The 17,293-nt window shown below is 34.2% G+C and overlaps 1 protein-coding gene across 4 annotated transcripts in view; it reads right to left on the bottom strand.

Moving 5' to 3' along the window:
• The window catches only part of LOC146532952 (uncharacterized), a 78,019-nt gene that overhangs the window by 13,653 nt on the left and 47,073 nt on the right, over window positions 1-17,293 (bottom strand). For all 4 annotated transcript variants that reach the window (XM_085195746.1, XM_085195749.1, XM_085195747.1 and 1 more), the window contains one exon: window positions 6,636-7,013. In XM_085195746.1, the coding sequence (XP_085051872.1) occupies window positions 6,636-6,999 (364 nt within the window). In that variant the 5' untranslated portion in view covers window positions 7,000-7,013. The remainder of the gene's footprint in view (window positions 1-6,635; window positions 7,014-17,293) is intronic.

Raw genomic sequence — 17,293 nt, 5'->3', positions numbered from 1 at the left:
TCAAATAGGATCAAAACGGAGGATACTCCTCCTATAATTAGGGGCAAGAACACATCTTGCCCCTAATTTGCCTGTTAAAGATGTCCTAAATGTCTAGCCTAAATTAAATGAAGTCATCCTTATTACTATTTCCTAATACAAAATAGTTTATAGTTTAAGTTGTTTTCTTAGGTAGGTAAATATTGGGCAATAGCGAAGTGTCCATATAATACTATTTCTATAGGATGACCTTTTGTAAATCTTAATAAAGAAAATATAATTAATGAGTCTTTTTTTAATTCACTTATATTTGTTTCATTCATTCCCGTTTCAGTCCAGATGGACCTTATTCTAATATCTATTTTTGACACCGCCATATCTATCTTTGTATAAGTTTTAGCCTTCGCCACTGACACAGTATATTTACCAACTCGTCAATTCAACGCGAGACGCCACTTGAATATATAACGTGTTATATCATAATAATTGTTGTAGACCTAAAACATATATATATTAATTGACCTAATTAAATTGAAAGAGATTAAATAACAAAAATTTAAAATATATTTAAATTTTACACAAATTTCAGAAAAATAGTTCTTTATGATCTATAGACACCGTTAGGCCCTTAGCTTAGAGTGTTAGAGAGCACGTGTCAGACGTGACAATGTCGATGCTGCACTCGATCTATTACGATCATGCTGAATTGCTATTTCATCGAATTATAAGAGGGAAGTAATAAGCAAAGTACCTACTTGAGATTGGGAATGTTCTCACTCTAGTGTAAGGACAAAAGCGCAGTGTTAAATTCCGCCGCACAACACTGAATGTTACAAAAATTTAACGAAATCAAAGTTAAAAAACGGAGAGACTTGACGACTGTACTCTCTTCCTACCCTGCTATATGCAGAATATAGCATAAAGCTAAAAAAATATATCAAAACTATAACATCTTCAACACCAACATCTCGCCGACAGTCGTCGCGATGCGTGAAAATATCAAACAATGCGCTAAACCGTAATCTATTATCTTATTAAATTTGTATATCGCGATTTTTGTTTCTATGTCTCGTTACTAAGGTTGCAATTTGCTTGTTCATATATGATTGTTCCGAGGATATAGCACGAGGGTAATTGGGCCTCGCCGTATAATGACACGTCGTGACTATTGGCTTAACTACCTAAATGATCTTTGGAGGCAAGAAAACGATTTGTGCGTATGGCTTACTAATGTTCTCTATATTTTAAACAATAATATATATAAGATTTCATACAAAACAGTGTTTTCAAAGGTTTACGTGTAAATATTTCACGCTTTGCTGGGCAAGATTCTTAAGTGGTCTTATGATGCGTTAGAGGTTATTGGATAAAAACAGTGACGCCTATGTACTAGTACACTTACTACTTTTTTATCTTGCATGTAGCATTGTAGGCAGAGGGAATCTAGCCTGTTAAAACACTTCGCTCCCCATTTTCCAAAGAACTTTAAGGCATTGTGTGATAAGTGGGTGAACTCAACACCGCACTGCGAAGAAATGACAATATTAAATATATCACTTCCTCGAGTGGGAATCAAACCCGCAGCCTGTCGCGTTTTTAGTCGCACGCTTGTGCCCCTTAACCACAACTGGCGTCAGTATTATTAGGGGTAATAATTTTGGATTCTATTACTAGACAAGACATTTCCGGAATTGAGTTCTGTCAAGTAGCACTCAATGCCCCTATTATATGGACATAAGTTATTTTGTCACAAACTTCGGTTTGTGATTGATTGCAAACGTACAAAAAGCAGCTTCACGCTCCGTTGAAAAATATATTCATTAATTTATGACATACTAAGTATAAGCCGACCTCTATCGTCGGAAAAAACATTAATTTAAGTATTTTTTGCGTACTTTTAATAATAATAAGGTCACTGTTATGAAGAAGATTGTTTAATGATAGTTTTTTTGGCTGTTGTTCAAAGATAGTTGTATAGTGAAAAAATATTCCCAGTCTTTAAAGGAAAATAAATATTTTAAGCAACTCCTACAATGAAAGTGTAATTTATCCCACATTCATTCCGATACTATTAGATGACAAATGTGCATTAAATAATATAATTATTATAATACCATCTATTATCAAATGTCCTTGTGTGTTTGATTAATACGTGTTGATGTTGTTTACTTTAATAGCGGAAGTGGGCGGCGGATTTTCATGCAGTAAATTAATAGATATATTAGTTAGGCTTGGTCCATACACGGCACGGTTAGCACGGTAGGTACAGAGATTATAGTGTTACTAAACATCGTTCTCCACTTTTTTCTACAAATATTATGAAATTTACAAATAATCCTTTAAATTTTTGGTATATTAAAAGTAAAAGAGGGAACCTTCGTGGCAGCCTCTAACGAAAATTAAGACACGTACTTGGAAGGTAGCATTGGTTATCATTCTCATTTATCATGGAATTCCAACAATATTTAAGGTAAATAATGTATATATCAAACATATGTCTCGAACAAACTTATAGCCTCGCTTCTTTGAAATCGGCTAATAAAAAATATAAATTTCTCTCATGTATCATTGACCTAACCGCACGCACGTGTCTCCGACATCACGACGACACTGTAATCGCGGGTCGAGACAGTGGGCGTGACTTATGTCGCTTTAAGTTCGTGCCTGCAGTCCCCAGTGCGTGTACTCACTTACAACGTACAATAGACAATCAACGTAACTCATTTACGGGGAATGTGCACTATCTTGATATATGTTGTCGCTGGCTGGTGTTGTTATCTGATGTTATTAGCATAAATAATAAAAAACTTTTAGGAGATATATTAATAGCGGAGAAGTAAAATGATTAGATGGTAGATAAAGACATAAATGTGAAATGAGAGCCTTATTAAGATATTAAGGATTCCAAAAAAGAGAACTAAGTCAACATGCCTATGTCAGAAATATACAAGCAATAGAAGTTATTACGAACACAAACTAACAATTTATTTTGTTTCAGTCGTTGCTGCCATGTAATATAACAAAGATAGATTGTTACAGCCAGTTAGTGGTATGTCTAAGACAATTCATCTTCCACGACACGACCAATTGGGGCTTAACTGGTATGTTTATGTGTTTAACAATTAAAATTCGAGACCACTGTGTCATCAGAAATGAGAATTACCTTGTAACTTTAAACGGTGATGTATTTCTATTATGAATAGTCCAGTTAGAATTTTAAAAGGAAAATGACGGTTGTATATAAAATTGTTTTCTGTATTTAAATTTCCTTTTGACACGAAAAGAAAACTAAGTAATATTATTATTTTTAGCGTTTTTAATAGTAATAAACTAAAAACAAAAGCTAAAATACATGAAGAAAGCTTTTATTTTCTAGATCAATCAAACAGTAAAGAGCAATACTAAGTCATAGGTAACGTAACAACCGTAACGAAATGTTCGTCGATCGACAGACGCCGGTGGAGCGTTTAATTGCACCGGACGTGAGCACGTTTCGGGCATCGTGCGTATAGAGTACGGTTACCGGATGTGTATAAATAAACAAATTAGGTAAATGTCATTTGATATTTAGGTATGTAGTATTTAGTATTGAATTGTATTTTAAAATTATTATTTTTAACAAACTTGGATATTTATTTGATATATTTTGCCTTTCGAGTAGCGGCACTCAATACCGGGTTCAACTAAATCACCTGTGTGAGAATCGAAACTACAACCATCGCGTTTACATTGAATTTTTGGTCATAAGTCAAAGTTATTTTAAAAAACAATGCCAATATGGTTCCTTTCATTCATTTACTATTATGTGACCTAAATAAAGATTCAATTGTTAAGTTGAGGCGTACTTGCATGGTACACTGCTTGCATGTACATGCAGTATGGCATGTATGCTGCACAAGATGTTTATGGGCACAAATTCCTGAATGGAATTCGTATTTTCGTTTATATTAAAAATACTTTCGTTTGGTTTACTAAGTACCAAGTAAAAGTATTTTCACTTGATTAATCAAAATCAAGTTAATAAAATTTGTCTTGCAAATTATGGATTCCTATTAAGCGCGACAAGCAAGTTCTGTCAATCAAGGTGCAGTGTTAGAAACGTAACTGCGGGACAGTGTCTTAACAATAGGTTCCCTCTGCCTGCCTCTGCTATGTGAAATTGTAATTACTGGATTTACATTTTTCTAGTCATTAGAAAGTACCATTAAAATCTCGACATAATAAAATAGATAACATAACTTTGGAAATAATACAAATGAAACGTTTTAACGTATGTATGTCTGATAATATGCAAAATTAATTGGTAACGATTTATAACGCGCAGTAGTCCATTCATTAGCCCACCCACGGGCACTCCACTACTTGCCTGAGCACTTGTTGATGAGTAAACGCACTCTATATGGACACACTGACATAATCGCCACGTGCTGTTATTATTAACAATCGATTTATAAATAGAAATCATTGTAACACTTGTGCAAGCTATTTGTGATACTAAAATATTTTTAGTTATATACTGTGTGTGTGTTTTTTACGTATTTTTTATATTTTAGTATGTGGTTAGAGAGGGAATTGTAAAGTCACTCTGTTCTCTACTTTTCGCCGATTTTGAGGCTGCCTTCAGAGCAGAGAACTTAACCTTTGACCGAACAATATAGCTTCCTTAAAATAACATTTGAAAGCATAATTTTCACTTACAATTTTATCATGATATTTCGTCGGATCGAACAATTTAATGGCCGACTAGATTAATATTTTAGAACTCTATATATAGATTTAATGAAACATTATTTAAAAATACTTATTATAAATTACATTTTAAATAAAAAAAATATATAAATTAAAATATATTGAGCAACTAAATAAAACGATACTTTCAAAGTCACTAGTAAATCTAGTTGTTATTATTTAATAGCTTAATATGCAAAAACCAACACGTGGAAACGCTACATTAAGGCACTTTAGCACAGGAGGCACGATCGAGGGCAGTCAGTTCATATCCGCGCTATTCAGGACAGAGAAACTCGTAAAATCAATTGTTACGGTGTCTGTAGACTGGCGATGATGGTACACGTATGATAGTTTGAGATAATTTATTTTCAATTCCGAGACATGGCTTGTTGAATAGCAAAACTAAAACCACGCTTCCGCACCCTTAATAGGTAAATAACTGAAATTGAATCATTCCCAGAGTAGGGCAAGAACACACAACCATCGTATTTATATTCAGACATTCCTCCACAGCGCCATTACGGCTTCATTTATTATTACGTTTCTATAAACACCACAATTATGAAATATGCTGAGTCAATCACTCTACAATACTACGTCTTGTACGATGTATCGTACGACAGTATAATTATCGATGTTGACGACCTCTCAAAGGACGCCGCTAACTAATGCCCGCCTTGCGTTAGACTTACTTACAAATAATCAGTATATTAGATTTCCTTATTAATCTTTCACTATTCGATACATTGGATTAGCTTATAGTTGCTGGAATAATAAGGTTTATTTTAAACGTAACGTAATGTTTTAAAAGTATTTAAAATATTATAAATATTAAGGTAACGTTTTTTGTTGGAGTAATTTGAGAAATAGCTGCACATTAGAAAGGTCGTAACAAAAATAATGGTGTAAATTAGATTTTAAATAAAAAAATATATATTTAGATACAAGACCTAATCTACCAAACATTCACTTGCTTTAATGAACAAGTGAATGTTTTGAATTTAGATTTTTAGTCAAATTAGATAAATACGCAATTAGCAATTTGCATTATTTCGAAATAATTTTTAACATTCCTAAGTAGTTTGTTTTGCGATGCCCTAGAGAAGGCTGTAAACTATAAATTGATGAAACCTTAGTGAAGGCAACATAATTATTCACATCGTAGTACTAACGGATACGTCAATGATTGCATCGTGACTGCATCTAAGCCCATTAACGAGCATTATGTAATAGCAATACCTTTAGAACTTAACCTAGGCCTGTTTTTATAAGCCGCTCTCAACTCTGAGATCGATCTTGAAATGCTGTTTACATTTATAAATTACGTCTCTGAATGAAAACAGCATTTCAAGAGCTATGAGTATATCAGACTTGAGAGAGAAAATGCTCGAATAATAATTTATATAGGCAAATATCTATCTATACTATTATTATAAAACTGAAGAGTTTGTTTACTTGAACGCGTTAATCTTAGAAATAACTGGTTCGAATTGAAAAATTTTTTTTTGCATTTTTTTGCCTTCAGTTCTGAGGAAGTCTATATTAATATGGGTACTGTTTGTTTTTTTATATAACTCTAGTATCCACAAGTTTATTGGTTCATATTGAAAAAATAAAATTTAAATAAAAGAAGATGATACTTATAATTAATGGTAAACACTTACACGTCACTTGTTTCGTTACCCCAAAATTTTAATTAGATAGATTTCTGCTTAGACATCACTAGCGATGAATGATTTTTTTTAATTATTTTATGCTAATGGACTAAATATAATATTAATTTATCAAAAATTAAATGTATGTTAATTAATTTATTAATTTAGCATTTACCGTCGCAATTCACAAGTAGTGTCTAACTTGGGTTGATATTGTGGTCTGTATTCATGTAGAACTAAAAAAATATTAACTATTAATATATAACTCACCTATAGTCTTATTGATCCAATCAGCAAGATCTTCTTGTAAAGGAAACAGTTGCCTCGCCTGCGAGTACAAAATCTTTTCTCTATAGAAGTCTTCGTCATCATCACACGGCGTTTGCGCGGCGAGGGCACAATCTGCCCTTTCAAAACTACTGGACATCTTCCTATTAACCACTATATCGTCATGTCCAACGTGCCGTTCCTCCTGTTTTCCTTCGAAAGTGTTTCTCACGTATTCAAAGGCGTTGGTCCTTTCGAAGGCGTTGAAGATCCTGTCGTAGTTGATGCGGTCGAGCTTGGACTCCATGGTCACCGACCAGGAAGCACGGCTTCCGATCGCTGTTGGCCCGCAGCGGTAGTAAGCCATGGTGGCTCAATTATCTGATGACAAAAATATAATTTTAACAATAAAATATAAAAAAAATAATAGTCACTGAGGCTAGTCGTGACGCAAGAACACAAGCATAATATATGACTACAAACGCGACAGGTTGTGGGTTTGATCCCAATTCGAGGAAATTAAATATTTAATATTTTCATTTTAATAATTATATCTAATCTCAAAAATAATCAACAAAAGCAACTGAACTAAAATAATTATTTTACCTATTAAGACAAATTAACCTATTTAGTTTATCATGTCTAGAAAGCGTTAGGCGCCAGCAAATGGAACTTATGGTTGAAAATTAACATTGATAATAATTGGTTATTAACTTTGGAGATGTCACAGCCTTGACTTACACAAAAGTACTGGCAGAGCATTATGACAACGGATTTTAAATACCGATTTAAATCACAAGGGACGTTAAAACTAATGACGGGCTGAAGGTTATTTGTTAAATATGTAATTAAAATACAAGGCTTCATAAGTTTGCCTGGTCATTTACGTCGTACAGCTAAATCGAGTAGCGGCTAGCGGCGTTTTAAAAGTCAATTGTAGACAAAAGGACCTTTTGTACATTATATGTTCCGATGTATCATTTTATTATTTTAAATTGCGTTGCAAATATAAATATAATTACAAATTCACAATTGCAATCTACAGACTTGGATTTCATTCATCCGATAGTCTTGAAAGTTGAAGGCAGGATAGATCAAATGAAATATGTATATAAATTTTGCATATAAATAGCAAATATGTATATAAATAGTATCTAGCATTCAACAATTTAAAATGCACAATGAATGCAGAAATGGTGTTTATCACTAGTAATTATAGTATAGTATTGGAATGAAATAAGTCATAATTAGTGGAATTTACAAATTTTCTTAACATTAAAAATTAAAAGCTTAGTAGTACCTATACTTAAAGTCTATAACGATTTTGCAAAGATTGATAATATTTGAGTTAGGTTAGGTCACTTTCGTTTTGAGGGCGATATGTGCATGTTAATGAATAATACAATTTTTCACGGAGATCTCTAATAGTTTATCTATATTTGCTTGTATAATTTATAACAATGTTTAATCTGCTTTTTAAATGCGTGAAATCGGTATATTGCAAGTATTTGTCATGGGAAAAGTTTGGAATACAATCGCTTTGGCCCAGAGTACGGTCCGGTTATGAAGCCTTGAACCCGCGGCGGCTCACTCAGGGTGGCGGCGACTTCACAGGCCATACTCAGCCCATATACGTCCGAGAGCGTGGCTAGATTGGATCTGTTTTATAGAGATCGTTGCAGAATTTACGAGTCTTAGATAAGTATAACGGGCGTTTAAATATTTTTATTAAAATAGCCTTCGAAGATTATGTTGTAAGTTGTTATGACGAGTTTGGTTAAAATTTATTTTTATTAAATACACAACAAATAACATACGTACGAGAAAAAAAAAATGATAAGTCAGAAAGAAAAAACTCGCCGTGCTTCTTTTGCCGTTTGGAAAATCACGCTGCTCCCTATTGAAAAAAAGAAAAATATGTTGCACAAGCCTAACATCGACATTGCCTCTTTTACATTCAAATATTTATGTAGATTTCCACAGTTTCGTGAGCCCTATTGTTCGGAGCACGCCGCAGCGCGTGACCGGCTCATCTGTAGCGCTCATCATGTTGCTATCAAAATGCATATATACAACATTGTCGTTAGACTATACAAGTCAGAATGCAGTCAGGAAGATTCATCGTATAATGTTTTTTTAGATGTTTGGACTAATTAAACTAATTACAACTAAAGCTGCACTGTAGCTTAGTGTAGTTGACACTAAAATGAATAACCTTCAAGTTATGTTAACCTGCAAGTATCTATTTGATTGTTTCGTGGCGTACAATATAAATAAGTAAGTTTTCTTTATTTCGCCGATTTGAAATAGCACATTAGGGTGACAAAATCAAATCCACGCTTCGTCCATCAGGGAAAAGAAATGTTTAATAAATATCCAGAGTTAATCTCACGAACAGTCAAGCATGTTACAAATGGACCACATTTTATGTAATTTATATACTGTACCTATTTACGACAGTATGCAGATGTTTCAAAAAAATTACAATAAAACAAATGAAAAGCAATAATTATATTAAGATACATAGAATGACTTGAAAACACGCAATTTTGAGGAAAATCGATACCGAAAAATTGTAACTGTAGCGTGACGCGACAGATTTACAGTAAATCTTTGTTTAGTCTCCGAGTTTTTTGCCTTGGTAGTGGGGAGTACAAGTTAGTTATAAGAGCTAGAAAAATCGGTAATATTTGTTTGTATGGCTTCTATTAGTGTTAATTTCATCATTATCGTCTTACGTGTTAGAATCTTCAGAATAAGAGTATTATGTTGAAGAGCTTCGTGATAGCTACTGATTATAAAATTGTTAAAACATTTTTTTTACTTTCACGCATCTCCTGTACCATGTGGGTAAGGGCAGAGGGTATAAAGTTTCTCCCAATTTCATAGATAGCCATATCTACAAGGTTAACTCAAACTATTAATGTTTGCCAACCAGGTTCGAGAATCATGTTTCTTTTTCTAGTTTTTTTAAGCTTCACGCGCAGCAGGCAGACGGAACCTGAAAACTTAGTGTTAAGACACTCTATTCCCATCAAGGCGCTTTTCACCGAATTCTGGAGGCATAGCGTTTTGAGTGGCGGTACTCAATGCTACGCTTTGCCTCATTACCAGGGTGAGGAAACTGAAAATATTAAATATTTCATTTCATCGAGTGGAAAACGAACCCACATCCTGTCGCGTTTACAGACGCACGTTTGTGCCTCTGGCAAATCTGGTCTCTTGTTAGTAGAAAAGCCTGGTGTTTCGTTGAGTTTCTATCAAACCACCACTATGACAATTCCATTATAACCAAATATTTCAGCGTCTACTAATACAACCAAATAAACAATTCTAAGAACGATAATCTACACGAAAATCCTTTAGCAACATATAATAAGTTAATGTCAACATAACGCCCACACGTGTGACTATATCCGTCGCTATGTGAAGGGCTCAGCTGAAGCGATGTTAGCAGCTCTTCAACGTCAATCAGAGGTACACCAACATAGGAAGGTGAAACAAGAAATCAATTCACAAAGTAAAGTACTCTAATTCTTATCAGCTTAATGATAAAGGGCAAAATCGATTGTATTTTCTAGTTTTTGGGCACCAGTACCGGTCGCCCACACATTCACGATTGGGTCAAGTTGAGCATACGAGTACGTCTCAGAACTTCCATTTACGCAAATTGCAATCTGTCCTCACGCTACTGTTTAAAGGGCTATTACGAAACTCGACGAGTTCGTTATTGTATATGGTATTGGTCTCTATAAAAACACTGTTCTTTTAACATTTGTATGTAAAAAACAAGGTTATTGGTTTTTGTTATTATATTATTTATTATTTGTTAATATTTACCAAACGTGTCAGGGTGTCAGGTCACTTCATTTTCTATATTTCGCCTATTTTGGAAATATTGAATGCTGATTTTGTCTATCCAACGTACTTATCGTCGCCTGCAATTTAATTTGTGTGAACAATAAAAATCCGGAATTATTCTGTTTTTGTAGGAAATTTCCGTAGGAACTAAGAGAGCTTAGTGCTCTCCTATAAAAAAATTTGGCATATCCTCATGCCAAATTTTAACTTTCTAAGAAGATTCATATCTGTCTAGTATCTTGTTAGTCTCTCATTAACGGATAAGTTTTTTGTATAGATATTCCCGTGTGGTATTTGAAACCACGACCATTCCATTTTTTAAGTATTTTTCTTACTCTTATGACAAGATAGCGTTGGTAATAGAGAAAAAAAAAGTAAGTAAGTATATTTATTTTAAATAGAACGTAACTATTTTAATATAAGATCAAGAATTTATTTCAATGTAGGTAATATAAAAAGTTTCAATACTAAAAACCAATTTTTCCTATATTTCATATCGCTTATGATCCATAACGGGAAAACTCATAAAAGACCCCTCAAACTCATAATATTACAGAAATGTATAGGTATTATATCCGAGGGTCGTTTTTCCTTGTGTAAGCTTATCCTTAAAGCGCACAATCTTTTACCTAAATTATTTTTTTTATTGTACTAATGCTATTTTTTTTACATTACTAAATATTATGACACAGTAGTACTTATAAGTCTTAAATGTGACTTTCGTGGTTTTTTCTGTAGGTAGAAAGAGGACGGAGTGTCATAATACATTTCCTTTACCTCTGCTATGTGGGAAAAGCGTAAAGCTGTTTAAGAAAATGTGAATTTAATCAATCAATTAATTAAAGTACAATGATGTAATTGCCGAATACTATATAATTAATTCGACATTAGTTAAATCTTAATTAATAAATAACTGTAATTAAAAAATATATTAATATTTGATGACAAAGGACATGTCAGTGAAAAAATAAGCATGTGTCTGGAGCACAAATTAATTGCTCCAATGGTTTTATTTTGTTTCTCACACTTCTCAATGACGTCTATACGTTATATCAAATGATGTCAGATGTTGAGGTACTATCTATATACAATTACATATATGTATTTCATTTATCTTTATATATCCCTAGAAAGAACAAGAGTGAACAGAGCGCCAAAGGTTTCGATCTCTGCATCTCTATCGCCTCGTCCACTGTCATCAACGTATTCATACAGGGGGGGTCCTCATTCTTTTTACCAGATCTTCCTCCAGTACTATCAATATTGTGTTCTCGAAGATTTTAAGAGACCTCCACCTACCTCTCTTATCACTCACTCTTGCTTAATAAATCTTTTTTGCCATTCTTTTGTCACTCATTCTATCGATGTGCCCAAATATTTTTATTATTTATAAATATTTTTAACATACGAGGTAAGTAGAAAGAATCGACTGATGACTCATTTCGTTTATCGACTTTTGTCTTATTAGAAGGATATTATTTTAGAAATCGGTACTAAAATGACTATGTGGGGATCTACCACCGTACCGTTCCAATATTTGAAGAAACGACAATATCTAATATAGGTAATATAGTCCATTCCGACTGTTTTAACAATCAAAACAAGTTGAGTCACTATTGGCGAATATCATAGTGTCGTATCTAAAGAGGCCTGCAAAAGTGCAGTGCGGTAGTGAATGCGATTATTCAATTAAGGCTAGTCGCCAGGCGCGGCCCGCGCTCCGCCCGCCCGGCCCGTCCGGGGCAACGCACTGTACCACTGCATTGTACGACTGAGCTTATCTTATGGAGAATGAGGAAGTCTTGCGATTATTATACAGTAGCTAGAGCTTATAACTTCTAAGCTACTATATAGCAATATACTTGCATTAATGTATGAATGTCCCTATTGGAATATAGAAGGACATATTGTATATAATTTGAGGGCTGAACTTACGCCTAGATGATTAAGCGATCCTGTGTCAGAGCCATAATTGTTTTTTGGTCTTAATTGTAATGGTGTAATGGATAAAAAAACAGTTGCACGATATTTCGCATAGAAGGACAAATGAAAAATAAATATGTATATAATATTTTAGGCACTCCGTTCCCACTAAGGCACTTCCCTTCCCATTAAAACACATTACTTAAATAATGATTAGTTTTATTCAGATTTCACTTAATTACAATTGTTTGATACTAAAGGGATACTAGGAATTGTAGAGCAGCACTAAGAGAGAAATTATCTAAACTTCTAGACTAGAAACTAGAAAAAACAAGAATTTTCCAGTACAAATCTTAAAGTCCACGTAAAATAATTAGTAAACGAAGAATGGTTTTGCTAAAATGATGTATGCCATTTGAAGGTGTTTCCTTTGAAAATATTTGACATAAACGAAAAAAATCATAAAATGTAGATGCAATTTGATAAATCATTATTCGTTCTACCGACAGCAATCAAAAATAGTCGATGTCGCGGAGCACGCGACGACGAAGACGTTACTTACGGTCGCCATGACGAAATATCGAACAAATAATTTAAGCTTCTTGTGTGTTATGATAAGAAACATCAAGTTTAAAATTGCGTAGGTATAATACGTTTTTACATATAGCTCCGTTCGTTTCGTTGTGGAAATCGTTTATTCCCCGTGTGATAATTGTACCAAAACCATCGCGTTTATATCGCCATCCAGTCAGATCTCAGCCCAGTCGTACTGCACCAGGTCTCCTTCTGAATAAGTAATATGCATTGATTGACATTATTAGGTAGCATTTATTTTAAATTTTACGTTATTGTTCTTATGTATTGTATTTGTGAATGGAAAACGCGGGCGAAGCCGAAAAAGATATCTACTTTTTAATACTACACTTTCTGTGAAACGAAATAAGAAACAAATAATATTCTCTATGTTATTCAATGATGTGGATGTGGATGTGTGATGTGGGTTTGATTATCACTCAGGGAAATTAATTATTTTCATTGCGCTACTATAATTAATATATTTAATAATAACCACAAAACTTTAAACATTGCAAATTAGAATAGAAAACAGTATCGTATGGCCGTCTGCCGTATCAGTGTTGCGGTGTGGTACCGCTCCTCGCTCTCGGCCTGAAGCCGCACGCTTTCATCGCGATCGGGTTACCGTTGTGTACTTCGTTATGGTAATACTACCATGAAAATATAGTTGAGTCATAGCTGTCATGGACTAATCTATTATACTGTGACCAGTCTCGTTTCCATTTAAATATTTTGTTTTATTTTGATATTGAAGAGGCCGGTGACGCTGTGGGTGTTGTATGGGTTCGATGTCACACGGAGAAGCGAATTATTTGTAAATCTTCGGATTTTTAAAACAGAACGCGGCGTTGAGCTACAGTGTTTAACACGCAATGACTTGATTGGTTGGAAGGTGGGGAACGAAGTGTCTTAACACTAAGTTTCCTGTTTACTTTGCTATGCAGAAAAGAACGAGCTTTTTTATTTCATAAAGCAAAAAGGTAATTAAGAAAAGCCGCGCTTTTGAAATCTCTTAAAAATAACATACAGCCTGGCGGATAGGTTTTCTTTTTTATTTTTACTAATCTTCAGTGAGCTTTGTCTAACAGATTAGGAGGAAGCTTTAACACCAACAATGTTCAGTCAGGCACCTCTTAATGTCATTATAATCCTATCCATATGAAAACATTATCAAAATAGATTCAACAAATAAAATAAAAGTGAGAGGCGAAGTCATTATACTATTTTATATATAGTACTTCATATAAAAAATGACTAAATTAGAGGCAGTAAACATATAGCGATACCCTGTCTGATTGTAAGCGTGATGGTTATGCGTTGAGCCCAACAAATCACCAAGCAATGTCTCGAAAGTTGGACGGTCCGTGGGGAGCAGAGTGTCGTAACACGCGAGAAGTTAAATATAAAAATATAATATTAATAATTGGGTTAGGTAAAAACAAAAGCTATAAAAAACGAAAGCATCACAATTTTTTACTTAAAACTACGAAATCAAAACAAAGGGCGCGAAATCTAAATAGAGCCGGTATTTGTGAGGTACTCGTGGTCTTTAAATAGATGAAGTAAACATTCTGGTTTCTCGTAAAAATGGAGCATAAACAGTGCAAGCAGGGCTTACTGCACTCGCTGGAGCAGCGAGGCTACGCGCTGCGGACTGTAGGAAGGGGAATTAACTTTTATTATGTTTGTTTTGGCCTCTTGTCCAAGTTTGTCGAACTTGCCTCACCATTCTATGGTCGACTCGCAAAATGAAGCATTCAAGTTTTTTCTATTTAAGAGTTGTGCCACGCCCGCACCAGGACCGGGAATTACGCCAAAATAACATAAAGCTCAACTTCGCACAAGTTCGGTGAACTTTTACGTAATTTTTTAAGAATTAGGATAAAAATATAAATAAAAAAATATTTTTTTCGCCATTGTTGTTTTGAAATTTATAAACCAGGCTGCCCGGCTGTTTCACGCTTTTGCCCGCATAGCAGGTAGAGGGCATTTAGTGTAAAATGTTCCGTTCCTCACTTTCCACTTAACTTTCGGGATATTGCGTGTTGAGTGGCGGAACTTAACGCCGCGTAGACTAAGGTCTACCAGAGCGAGAAATGAAAATAAATGGCAATCCCCGAGTGGGAATGTAACCCACAACCATGTCGTTTATAGTCAGACCCTGTCCCACTGTCCCACGACAGCTTGGCGAAAATTATAAAAAAAATCTTATAAAAATATTTTCCCGATAGGGACAACCTACACGACCACTACCTATAAATACATACTTTTCAATAGACAAATCTGTCGTCCACCATGTTCTTCTACATCTATTCTAAGAACCCCCATGTCCTTTGTGTTTACACTTTGTTAACACGCCGCCCACTTCTGCTTCGGCCCACCGGAACGCGTGCACCGGAAGTGATCGCTTCATTGACGGGTGCATCAATGGCGCAACGCGGCGAATGCACGCGATTGATGAACTGACATGATGGAAATAATACTGTGTTTATTTATATCTTCTAACTGAGTTTATATAGAAAATGTTAATTAATTTCATGTGAGGCAATTGACCGATACGTTCATGTATCATGCATGCTATTGTTATAAAACAATATGTTTCACCTGTATTTAGCACAATCATTTAAAGTTTACGTAATCATTAAATATAATCGTCGTCTTTGTATTGACCTGATGTTACACAATAGTTATAAAATTTTACGAAACAACTCACACTAATATTTTAAGTGACTAAATTAACTTTTATCAAACTTGGAAGAAATATGTCCACATATAACGTAACGAAAGCCTAACTGCGTTCGGCTCTTGGGCATTACATACAATTAAAAAATTACACAAATTGTATAAAATAAAACTGTGTAAATTATAATTGATATATTTATTATTTAGTTCCACGCTTTATTCCGCAGAGAAAGCAGAGAGAACCTAGTGTCTGAATTATCTAAAATAGAAAATTCAGTGTGCTATTATTTAAACCTTTTCATAGTTTCCCGTACTGAATGTATTGAGTATTGATAGGCATCTCTATTTACGATATTCAACGACCCATTACGCCGTAGGCAGATACCTGTAAGTAAAATTAAAGCTCACTCGCACATACATGTAGTTTACGCGGCTCCTCTGATAAGCGTCGTTAAAAGCTCATGTCATTACATTCATAGCTAAAAAAATATATAAAAGGTAAAAAAAAAATTTTAAACAAGTAAATTAAACATAGTAGGTGTTTTATTCTATACGTATTTTATTGTTAAGTATTAACGAAAATTATTAAAAAATCTGTAGGTAATCTGTAGGTAAAGAGAATTTGGACCCAACAAGTTTGTAGATTTATACCATAAATTAGAAAGTTTTTGTTAAAACTCATTATAATCAATTTGTTTCAAAGTTCCTCGCTACATTATTTATCTTGTCATTTTTTAAGTAAATATTGTATTCATTTCATTCCAATAGAATAAGGATTAAAAAAAGTATGGCTAGTCGAAATATCCAAATGTTTTTATACTTGATAACTTTAAAACACGGTAATAAGACAAAATGCAGCGTTGAATTCCGCCATTCATCACGCAACGTCACGAAAATTAGGCGGTGCGTGTGGTAGTGTCTTAATAAAAGGTTCTCTGTGTCTACATATACTTCTGTGTGTGAGAGAGGTGTGCGAGATACACGGTAAAACAGTAAAATCACTGCAGTAGATACTTTAGCCACAAAAAAGATGAGAATTGCATCTACGTAACTTTAAAACGGAATGAACGATCAAATTTAAGCGATCACTTGTTTTAATGAAACAATTAGTTCAACAAATAAAATACTAGGTGAGGTATGAAATTGTAAAATGGTGAATAATTAGTGCGTAGAGAGCGATGAGTGAATGGCAAGTTTCGGTACTTCCGCGATAGTGATGTAGCGGTCGCTGGATAAGAATAAACATTAAGTTAAATACAGTACGGACTATATCTCGTGGCCGCCTTGAAGTTAGGCTTTCTGAACTGTTGAACATTGTACACTCGAAAGAAAAAATAATCAAAAGTAAGCAATATTCTAAAATCAAATCTGCAAATCTTTTACAGCGAATAGGGCGGCCAGGACTCGGCAACTGTTATTTGTATGGACATGGAGCAAGCCTACACAAAAACTCAATTTAGAATTACTGGAACATAAAAAAGCATAGGTGGCTAGGCTGCATAAACAAAAAGCCACTGCTTAATAATGTAAGAGCGACGTTTGCGGGCTCGATGCCCACTCGGGGAAATAAATAATTTTCATTTCCTCACTCCAGTATAAAGACACACATTGTTTTGAAT

The sequence above is a fragment of the Heliconius melpomene genome, chromosome 13 (assembly GCF_056956725.1).
Source record: "Heliconius melpomene rosina isolate 202511_hmr_F chromosome 13, ASM5695672v1, whole genome shotgun sequence".
NCBI classification, from domain to species: Eukaryota; Metazoa; Arthropoda; class Insecta; order Lepidoptera; family Nymphalidae; genus Heliconius; species Heliconius melpomene.
Note: the sequence above shows the minus strand (reverse complement) of the source record. Positions and strands in the feature narration are given on the sequence as shown.